The sequence below is a fragment of the Paroedura picta genome, chromosome 1, assembly GCF_049243985.1.
Source record: "Paroedura picta isolate Pp20150507F chromosome 1, Ppicta_v3.0, whole genome shotgun sequence".
NCBI classification, from domain to species: Eukaryota; Metazoa; Chordata; class Lepidosauria; order Squamata; family Gekkonidae; genus Paroedura; species Paroedura picta.
In genome coordinates, this window is record NC_135369.1 from 130,863,414 (window position 1) to 130,875,151 (window position 11,738).

Below are 11,738 nucleotides of genomic sequence, written 5' to 3' on the forward strand. Positions count from 1 at the left end.
CCTACTCTCTTCCTACTGCTTCTTACCACTGGTCAGGCAAGGAACTGCAGTTTCTAAAGCCTAACTACTGTGTCCACTCAACTCGTCCTCTCTCCCTTTGAAATGCAGGGCCAAAGCAGATGCAACCATGTTCATGAGTCTGACCTGCAGACTCAACACCATTTTAAAGACCAATAAGATGTTTTGAAAATACTGGGGTATTGTTCCAGTCCGACACTTGTTAAGTCATCGATGCCTTTAAGCCTTCACCTGGCATATGTTATCAGTTGTAAATAACTGAATTTCTGTTCTTTTTGCAAAACTGACAAAATTGCCTCAGATTATTTAGTAATATAGTTCAGATTTGTTCTTTGTCCCTTTCAATAAGAATGTCTATAGCTCATTCTCCATTTTGAAGGTTCTTGCTTCTGAACTTAGGTTATGAACAGCAGTTCTTGACTTTGATATGACTTTGATATGAAAACAGCTGGATTTGTAATGGATATTACTGCAGTCTGAGATTAGTATGAAATTTTAATATGCCTGTTTTATGAGCTTTCAAAAGGTGCTGTATGCTTAACCACACATAGCACAAAATGAGTATATATGTAATGTGGTGATGCATGGTGGCATTGAAGATGAGAAGTTGTCAAGTTTCTCCGTCCACATGAAAACAGTCAGCCTTGTTTAAAACTTATAATGGATGTATAGATCATACATGTTTTTTCCACCTAAAAAACAGTGCATTATCGTATCCTTAAAGGCTACAGTCATACATTTTAAAACCAAATAAGTCTTGAATAGAACCACTTTTGAACATTGCAGGGGTCAATTTTAACACTGCTCAGGGCTATTGAAATATAGTCGGAATGACTTCAAGCTAAACATTCTTGCCTTTGAATTGTCTAAAATGACTACTTTGTAAGATATGCAAAGAGTGGTTTCCAGCTGAGCAGCTTAGCAGCTCAACAGGTGATCTAGGAGAAGAAACTAGGGGTTTTTGCACACTGAGTCTATAGGAAGTATTTTTTAACAAAGTTGCAGCCCAAGTTATGTCATAGTAGCATGATGTGAATGGCTAAAAAACTGGGGAAGCAGTCTTTAAGACATAAAATCAGTGCTGTACATGTGTTCTTTTAGCAACTAGTAGCACAAATGTTAGGGTGGTATGTTATATGTATTATGGGAAGGTGAAAATGGTTTGGAATCGCATATGGGATGAGTCTGGTGTTTCAAAGAGAATACAGTGGAAGTGGGTTGTGGCAGATTATCAACCAAATAATTCTCACTGGCTTAGTTCAAACAATTGTGCCAAACCATAATAAAAGGAAACTCATATTTAGCTTTACGAGATGCCTGAATTTACAAGCTGTAGCACTTAACTGGCCAGCAAACCAGAATCAGAAAGCATGGTTTTGAAGTGAATTTGCAAACCCTGACTTTGGCACAGTGTCTGATTTGACCTGTACTCCCAGGGTAGCAACACATTTTAGTTGCTATGAAAGTGGGTGAGATTAATTTCTGAGCTGCACATGAGGGAAAGGGGAGAGTATGTGAGCATAAGGATCCCCATCATAACCATGGTTTGTCATTATGTAAGACCTGTATGTTTCAAAGCTGAAACCATCATTTGGGTACTAATGTATGGCTAGCATTAACCATAACCATGGTTGGCATGTCTGAATTAAATCATCACGAATTTGTTTCTGAGTTCCGAATAAATAGAACAAAGAATTTAAAACATTCTTTTAAAACTTCATTCTTTGCTCATGGGTGTTAAAATAGAGGAGTCATCTTCCATGATTGTTAAAAAGGAATTCTGGGTGTCACTAATTAACTTGATGAGACAGATTTTGATGCTGGTTGTCTTGTAGCAGAGAAAAGATGGAAAGCTAATTAAAATGAAAACTTCACTGGATGTCGGAGCCTGTGGCATGTGTCTCATGGTGGCTCTTGGTACTTTGAGACAGTACAGTAGTTGTGTGGCAGGCTTCTCACATAAAAATTAAGAAATAGTAAAGTGTGTGGCTTCAAGTTTGCCGTGTACTGTACTCTGGAAAAATGTTTTTGTTTCCTATGAAGACTGAAAACAAACAAGTGGGCCTGCGTTTAGATCTCCTGGCGACACCGAGTTAAATGGAAATTTGTAGGCATATGGTCAGGGCATACATTGTTTGATCTTTCCACCTGCTCCATTCACTCATGATATTTCATGCCTTCCTTTAACACCTGAAGCTTGATTAACAACGTTTGGATTTGATTGAGCTTCAGCTTGTTATGAAAGTGAAATTTTAAAAGATTTAAAATCTTTGGTTATAGAGAGAAACACAACAATTTCCAGGGGCATTTTGGGCATTAAGGCTTGATCAAACTCAGAAAAGTTCATTGAGGGCCTGTTCACAAAAGACTAGAAGTAGGCGGAGTAAAGGGACCCAGACATAAACTGTGATAGTTCCTGATGCTTTCAAGTTACATTTAGAGTTCTCACTGACCTGTCAACACAGCCTGTGTTTTGTTTATGACACAACTGAAACTGGAAAAAGTAGGGTTCTTTTCAGTGCTCAATTTAAGCATTATGCTGTCACATTTTCAGTTGTCATACAGAGTTCTTTAGCATTATTTGTGTAATTTATTATAGATTTTTATTATTTTAAACTATTTTTCCATTCAGAAACCAATAGAATCCAACTGGCCTTTTGTAGAAGATCTGCTGAAACAGTCTGTCAATAGTCAAGTAAGTACGCCGGGAATAACTTGCACTTCCCCCCCACCAAATTGGTGTCTAAAACTTTTTTCCTTTAAAGGTGTGAGCAACCTTGATGATCTCTCTGAACTGGAATGCTGTGTAATTTCGTACATGTTAGCCACCATGCTCTTAAACAGTTGTGTTTTGAAGGTACTTTGTCAAATAAAGTGGGGTGGGAGGTGGAATAATTGTCCTGGCCATGTTACTGGGCTCCCCTCGAAAGATGCATTCTGAATAAAAACAGGATGTTTAGAAAATGAAAGCTGTCTGTGGAATCTGAGGGGTATTGGGTTGAGAAGATGCGATATGGGAGATAGTCTATTGCATTGAAAATTCAGCTATATCCTCATCACAGCAGGAAGGTGACTTGCCTTGCTGAGCAATTTGTCTTACAGGCTTGAATCAAACTCTTACTGATAAGGTTGTAGCTTCTGAGCACTCATTTCATACCTTATCATTTTTCTTTCTACAGCGCTGTTAATGCAGTACTTTGTGGCCCAGAGGTCAGAACTGACCTCCTTTTAAAAGTGCTTTTAAATATGCTGTACATATTAACATGTTCTCTGTAAATTTATTCTTAGGTTGCACGGTACAAATTGTAATTTATGTAATGTCAACCGTTACAAAAGTAATTTCTTTAATTTGTTTGTGTAACAGAGAATGGCCATCTACATAACCAGGCGCCAGGCATGACCCGAACAATGACTTTCCTTTCCACTTAATCCATTAAACTGTTAACTTTACTCTTTGATGTTTGGTGCATGACAGTTTCAAGAACATAAGATGAGCTCTGCTGCATCAAACCAGTGGTCCAGTGGGTCTAGCATCCTGTTCTGACAGTGGCCTCCAGGTGCTCTATCAAGCTGTTAGTAGGGCTGTAGTGCTCAAAGCCTTCCTCTGGCCCCAGCAGCTGGCATTCTGAGAGATATTGCCTCCTGCATATCAGTCTCATTCATAAAACCCGTGGTTGGATCATGGAATTGTCTAATTGCCTTCAACACATCCTGTGGCAATGAGTTGCACAAGTTAACTGTACATTTGGGCAAAGTAGTATTTTCTTTTTCTGTCCTGAATAAGTTTCCCATCACTTTCAATGGGTGCCACCAAACTGTAGCATTTTGGCGAAGGAAAAAAAAATCCTCACAATCAATTTTCTCTATCCTATACATTTTGTTTTTTATTTACCTTATTTGTAGTCGATCTTTATCAACGGTACTAGAGGTTGATTGCACAGAGTGAGTCAATACAATCAACAAGATGGATTGTCAATGAATAGTAAAATAGGAATTTGATTGTAGAACCAACCAGAAGTTTAAAAAATGGAACCAGAGCAAAATATAAGTGTTAATCTGACACATGAAATAATGCAGAATTATATCATAGAATCTATCCTACAGCAGACTAATAATTTATCAAAGTAACTTTATGAAGCATCTTGTACAGTGCTAGTCTATTGCCTGTGTAGAAAGACCTCTTGAATAATTCAGTTTTGCATAGTTTGCAGAAAGCCTTCCTCGCTTCCTCAGGCAGGCCATTCCACAACTTGGGGGCCACAGCAGAACCAGATACATGTATGGGAATTGGTTGGTTTTGACAATAAGCAAAGCTGTCATGGGGAACAGCTGTTTGTTGGGCTTCTACAGCAGTCCCTTTAAAGTCTGGTCCACAAAAAAACTGGTAACTGATGGGCAGCCCTTAACAGAGCATGAATATTGCTCCAGTTCTACAGTTACTCCATGGGCTGCCCATCAGTTACCGGGCTCTATTTCAAGTATTGACTATCACATACAAAGCCCTTCATGGCCTTGGACCCTCATATCAGTGAAACTGCCTGTCCCCCTTGCTCCATCACAACAGCTTTGATAATAGCCAAGCTGTTGCATTCTGCAGCAACCAAAGTTTCTGAAATGTTTTTTTTTGTGTGTGCCAGACTTTAAAGGGACTCAACAAGCAGCTGAGAGGCAGGAGCGATCTGTTCTCACCTCTCTGCTGATTTCTGATATACTGGTTATTCCTGAATGTATCCAGGATTTTGGTGGGGGCTGAAATACACCTGAAAAATACTGATGTTATTCTTGTAGTACATTTTTTACTTGAGTAAATCTGAATGCACACTCCTATATCCAAGTGGCCAGATCTGCCTTCTCAAGGTAAGGTCTTGAGCTAAGCAGAGCTGGAAGAATGCCCCCCCCCCAAAAAAAACCTAAATAAACTTGTTTTCCAGCAATAATGTACATCCAAGGTTCTTAGGTCAGCTTAATCCCATCAAAAGAGGGGTAGCTTTATTTCCCTTAACTTGTGCTTTTCTAACTAACATAACTTCACTCTTTCCAGTGTTTAGTTTAAATTTGTTCACTCTTAGTCATTTAGCTTACTATCTTCCACATATTGATGACAACCAAACACCAAATCACAAATTTATTGGCTTAAGCATGAAAAGTATGGGGGAATAATATTGCACCCTGTAGGACCCCACAAGATAGGTCCCACACTGATAGTAACTGGTCTCCAACGGCAGTTCTTTGGGGCCTAGAGGAACAATGGAACCAGTCCAACACAGAAACCTGTTTTCCAGCACTTCAAGGAGCTGATTTGTCTATTATGTCAAAAGCAGCACATAAATCCAGTAGGGGCAACAGGGAGACTTCACCTTTATCTACATTTAGACAGCAGTCATCAGCTAAAACCAGCAGAACCATCTATAGCCCACATGAAAACAGGATGGAAAGGGTTTAGAGCAGTCAAGAAGACGTGCTACTTCTTTCTCAATCACTTGGCCTAGGAAGGTGATAAACGGCCACATCACTCTTCTGTAGAGGTGTTGTTGTTTTTTAAAGCAGTGGATGAATATCCACCTATTTTAGTGGTTGAGAGAAGACTCAGTGATTAATTTGTAATGATACTAAGGTTACTAAGTTGGTCTAATTAGTGCATTAATAAAGTGACACAAAATAAAACGGAGTGATAATACAAAGTAAAAATTCAAAATCAGTATAGTTAGGAGTGGGTTAAAGGTTGATGGCATTTTTCATACTAGAGTACTTCAAGATAATTGAGGGAAATACTTTAATTTGAAATTCTCCTCAGTAATGGTAATGCCTTGAATGCATAGTTTGAAATACTTCAAATGTTTTAATGTGCTTCATGTGGGTAGCTGTGTTAGTCTGAAGCAACATAACAGTTTTGAGTCTAGTGGCACCTTTAAGACCTATGTTTTATTCTATGTACTAGACTTAGATGCAAAGCCCATTGCACCCCGGGAAACAACGGGCATTAGGATGCACACCTGCACCGTGGCCTTCTTGGGATCTGGCTACATAGCAAAAGCTCCTGCCCACCCCAGGACACTTGAGGCCCTGCCTCCAAATCTTAAGGAACATTCTTGACCCAAGGATCACCAACCTCCACGTGCAACCTGGAAATCTGAAATTGGAGGTCATCTGCAAACTATAGAAATCAATTCCCCAGGAAGAAATAGCAGTTTTGGAGGGGGGACTCTGCAATGACCACTCATCTCCAGGCTTCTGGAGATGAAAGGGCTTCCTTAGGAGGGGGAGAATTCTGTGGCACCATGCCCCAGAGAGGTTGCAGGATGTCATTCTCCAGGTGGGACCTGGGGAGATGCTGGAATTGCAGGTCATTTCTAGGTAACAGAAATCAGTCCCCCTGGAGAAAAGGATTACTTGGGAGGGGGGACTTTCTGGCTTTGGATCCCATGGAGGTGCAGAGATGACAGGCTCCAGGTGAGAAACAAAGATAAATGCTGTGTGGCAGTTATTCCTAATCAGAAACATCTAATAATTCATAACTAGTCAGTTTCTTCCTTCAATGAAAATATTTAATTGATAGCAAAATTTGCTTGAAGACCTGAAAACCTTTTAGTCTGTACATTCTTCACTTCGGTACAATATCAAAGTAAATCAAAAACTGTTACAAACATGAAAACATTGGTTGGCAAAGAACTTACAGAGGGTTTCTCAATTACTGCCTATGTCAGCGTTTTCTTCAGGTTTGGAGAAACCCCAGAAGTGGGATCTCCAGGTCCCTGTTGGAGGCTGTCATCTCTGTCACTGTTCAGGAATGCTAGCCCCCGGGTGGGACTTGGAGAACCCCAGAACGAAAACTCCTGTGGAGATCAGTTCCCCTGGAGGAAAGAGCTGCTTGGGATGGGGGTCTCTGCGGTGCTCCACAGAGAGAGAGAACACAGAAGACAAAAGCATATTTCCCTTCTCAAACCTTATTAATCACATAATCACCTCTCCATGTAGGAAATACCTGGGTGTCTCCCTCCTGGGATTGCTCTGAGAAGCCATTGGCCAGAAGGTCCAAATTTAAAGGAAAAGAATCCCAAAACAGTCAGTGAGCAAGTAAAAAAAAGACTTACACCATCCTCCTGCAGCAGCTTCTTCTGCCTGTGCTCTAGCTCCATCTCTTTAAGGCAATGGCAATTTGTACAGCTTGGTGTAGTGGTTAAGAGCAGCGGTATCTAATGCGGTGAGCTGGTATTGATTCCCTGCTCCTCCACATGCTGGGTGAACTTGGGCCAGTCACAGTCCTGTTAGAAACTGTTCTCGCAGAGCAGTTTCTCAGATCGCTCTCAGCCTCAATTACCTCACAGGGTGTCTGTAGTAGTGAGTGGAAGGGAAGGTTATTTTCAGCCACTCCGAGACTCCTTTGGGCAGTAAAAAGCCAGGTATAAAAACCAACTCTTCTGCTGGGAAGGTTCTACTGGGAAATAGTGTCTCTCCCTCCACATGTCCCCATAGCCTCATGGTGCTTCTGTGCCCCATCTACAGTTTCCCCATCTTCCATGCCATTGGTTTCAGATTTGCTTTGTGGGAATGGTCTTGGAAAGATTGCAGTGAGACCAAGTTGGTATCCATCTGGAAAGGGAAAGTCTCTTCAGAACAGACAGGTCTTCAGATCTGCCCAGAAGCCCTTAGGGATGGGGCAAGTCTCAACCTATTCAGGAGGGTATTCCACTGACAGAAACAGACATGCTTAATATGTAGTTATGATACATATTTATTCTTAAAAGGTTACGAAATGTTGATAAACTAGAATAAAAAATAAAGACAACTTTTAAATGGCTGGTGGTTTCTATCAGTTTATAATTGTGCGACTGGCATTTGGGAAGATTAAATTTTCATATATCTCCAGTTGTGACTCGTGCTTCTTTGTGGAGTGGGATTAAATGTAAAAAATGGATGAATACAAGAATACTTGCTGGACTCCTTACAAAACAATTTTGTTGCTACAGCAGGTGGCCATAAAGTATAAATAATATGTTTACATAGTACTATCATTTTGATTATATCTGTTGTCCCCCTACTGAGGTAAATTAAAAGCTGACCTCCCTGTGAGTTCAGACTATTTGAAACAGTGTAGGAGTCCATTTAGGCAGAGAAGCAGGTATAGTAAATTCTGGAAAAAAAATGTTTTATCACCTGTTCCATTTCACTTTAGAGTCCTGGAAGGTTTTTCTTAACTAATATGCGGGTTTGGACACAGGTCTGCTGCCACTAGCATTCCCTTGTAAACCAAAAGAGGCTTTGGAGGTATATAGCCTATTTTGGAAATAATTATTGGCTTAGCATATAATGTCACATTTTTGCCAAGCCAAACTGCCCAACTCCTTTCACCTGTCCCACCTATTCACTAGTAGTATGTAGAGGTGGATTTTTTTCCTGAACAGACGAATACTGATTTGCCCACCCATCCTCAGAAGGGAAATATCGGCTCCTCTTATGCGGCTAAAATCTAAAATATTGTCATTCTTACTCATACTTTAAAAAAATAAACTATAGCGGGGCGGGTTACCAGTAAAAACCTCAAAATGAAGCCATCAGGTTAATGTGCTGATTTTAATTTAAAATTTCATCAGTTATTTCTAAGTGAGATAAATGATCTGTACAGAGACGGAGATGAAGTTTTTTGCTGAGGTTGCATTGCATTACAACACCAAAGAAATAGAACCAAAGATATAAAGGTAAAGAGGGTGTGAAAACAATCTGTATTTTTCAGCTTCGATTTATTGGACCTGAGAAAGTTTTAGTGTTTCAAACAATCCCAGATCCCAATACCACTATAGTAGTTGGATTTGGGATTTTTTGGTAATTCCAAATTTTGAAGGTCCAATAGATTTGAGCAGAAAAATACCAGTTTTATCTTTAAAAAAAAACAGCAGCCTGATCTTGGCTTTGATTTTCATGCAGAAGAAGCTCTCCCTACTGCGCACAGACTTGGCTGGTTTCTCCTGTGGCCAGAAGATGGCACCAGGATCTGTGTGCAGTGGGGAGGCCTCTCCCTGCTGAACACAGACCTGCCTGCGACCTCTCGGCTTCTGCCGTCCCAACTGATCCTTGGCTGGCTCCTCTCACAACTTGATATGAGCCGAGCTGCAAGAGAAGCCAGTGTCTGCTGAGATGGTGCGGAGCTCTGGGCTCCACCGCCCTAGCCCAGGTTTATGCAATATGGAAGCCCTCCTCCTTCCACAAATATTATTCCTTTCATAATTTTGCTAATGGGCAGAGCTTTTCACAGGCGAGTGATGGAATGTAACTGTTATGCAGTAAGTGGTATACATCGACCCTCCTCGTCCCAGCTGCCAGAAAGCATGGGCCATTGGGACGTTTCTGGACATTTGGTGGAGGTGCAGCCTGGGGATGGCAGCGTTTGTGGAGGGATGTTGGACTGGTATAATGCCATGCACTCTACCCTCCAGACCAGCAGTTTCCTTTAAGTCCTACCATTGCTAACTTCCAGGTGAACTGCCACTTCTGCTGCTGCTGGGGAGGGAGGCAGTGAGCAGGTGGTTGGCTGGGAGTGTCACCACTGTTGCAGCTGCTGTGCAGGGGAGAAGAAGCAGACAGGAGGCTGGGAGAGTGATGTGGAGAGGCAGAAGAACAAAGATAGTGGTGAGGGGCAAAACAGAAGAAGTGGCATGCATGGAGAAAAGGGGGGGACTGTGAGAGAAGAGGTAGAGGGGAGGAAGCAAATGTATTGTTCTTAAGTTGTTATGTAAACCGGCCTGAGCCCCAGGGGAGGGCAGTATATAAATATTATAATAATAAAATAAATAAATAAAATGTGGGGAGAATGGGAATAGCCGCCCTGCAAGTTTCTTGTGGTTCCTCACTTGTCGGATTCTAACTTCTGGAAATGTAACTGGAGTTTTAGGAGATAACAATGCCAATACTTGTCAGATTTTATTTTCTAGATCACTGCTCATATTAATGGATTGGTTTGCTGCCTAACCAGAAATAACATTTATAGAAGAAAAAATGTTCTCGGAATCTGAAAGTCTTGTATTTGATTGTGGTCAAAGTTGTTTTTATTCAATAAAATATTGCTAAAAGAGAATATAACATTGTTTGAATGTCTTTGCTTGGTAGACTGGAATATTAGAAGAACAATTACGAATGCATCTTCAGTGCTGTTTGACTTTAAGCCATATTTGGGATGCAAACCTCCCTACTGTCACAATACTCTGGGAATATTACAGCAAGAATCTGGTTAGTAAATATTCCTACTTATACAAGAGCTATAAGTTAGCATCTATGACCTTGAGGAAATTATTTATAGTTCAGTTCATTCTGATTGGCAGTGGAATTGTCTGTGGCCCTCTAAAAAAATCCCTGATTTATTTATACCTATTTATTCATACATTCAGTTTATATTCTCCTTCACTCCAAAGGTTGTGAATAATTCCAAAATTATATCCTTTTTTGTAATTAAAGGAGATAAAGGGTAGGATAGAGTTTCATGCTTTGTGGAGGGGGGCAAAATATCCAGTAACAACTTCTGACTGGAGTCCTTTTCCTTTGGCTCGGCTGTAAATGAGCCATTTAGTTCCCTGTGGACTCAGTGACAGCCCCCTCCCCAGTGATTTCTTCCTCCATGGAGAAGGTGAAATCCTGAAGGGGCAGTATTAGGGTAGGGTGGGGGAAGGAAGTTAGCTGTGTCCAAAGCCCTCGCCTTGAGAGTACAAACAGGATAAAGATTACCAAACCATTGTAAATTAGTCTTAATCTGAATTGCTGTCTTTTATCTTGATGAAGAAAGAGGCACCATTTGTGTTTGTTTCATTTTTCTTTCAGAACAGTCCTTTTACTATTCCTTGGTTTGGGCTCAAAGGCCTTGCAAATATTAGTAAAACACCCATGTCTATGTATGAGTTGGTAAAGAGTTGCTGCAGTGACATTCATTCTCCTGATGCATATGTATCTAGAAACAGTTACCAGATTTTCCTTTGCATTTTGGCCCAAATAATGAAAAAGACAGTAGAGACCAATGGTGTCCACCCATGGAAGCAAATCAAAGGAAGGTACAATGCTTTTTATCTTATCGATTTTTTACCACATTTTCTGAAGTTATGTTCTGTGACTGCTTTTTGAGGCTCTGCGGTGAGCCTCAAAGTATCCATCTTTATGGCTATTATATATTCCTGTACAAAATAAGAAGCCTCCATCCCTAATGTTTTAAACCATAAATTAAATTACAAATCAGGTAATTTTATCAGGTGTTTATGTAATGTCTTTCCTAACCTTTCAGTTATTTAATTGTATGGGTTAATTAATATAAACATTTCACAAAGACTTATCTTGAGCATGTAGATCAGTACTCTGTGTTTTTCAGAAGGGCTTTCTCTACAGCCTTTTGTCATCTGTGTATCTGCTCAGTGCTTGCACACTGTGACATTCTGAACAATATATGTAATGGGTAGTGTGTTAACACTCCTGTGTTAGCATCTGGTAGTGCTTCATTCATATTATGCTCCTGGTGCATGAACTATTTATGCTTACAGCACTAGAAACCTATGCATATCAAGCCAGAGCGATGCCTTGCTATTCCTCATGTGGTGTTTGCAATTCAGATAAATGTAGTCGGTTTACAAGGTTGAAATAAGGCAGGAGCATCTCTGACCTGCAGGCTGTGCAAACTTGTTTTAAGCTCTCAAGATTTCTGGTATCAGCCTGTTTTGGGCTGATGTACAGTAGGAAAGAATTCAGTG

General features: G+C 40.4%; 1 protein-coding gene across 3 annotated transcripts in view; it reads left to right on the top strand.

Moving 5' to 3' along the window:
• Positions 1-11,738, top strand: part of MMS22L (MMS22 like, DNA repair protein) — a 94,107-nt gene that overhangs the window by 29,833 nt on the left and 52,536 nt on the right. For all 3 annotated transcript variants that reach the window (XM_077303717.1, XM_077303732.1, XM_077303726.1), the window contains exons 12-14: positions 2,651-2,713; positions 10,120-10,239; positions 10,825-11,051. In XM_077303717.1, the coding sequence (XP_077159832.1) occupies positions 2,651-2,713; positions 10,120-10,239; positions 10,825-11,051 (410 nt within the window). The remainder of the gene's footprint in view (positions 1-2,650; positions 2,714-10,119; positions 10,240-10,824; positions 11,052-11,738) is intronic.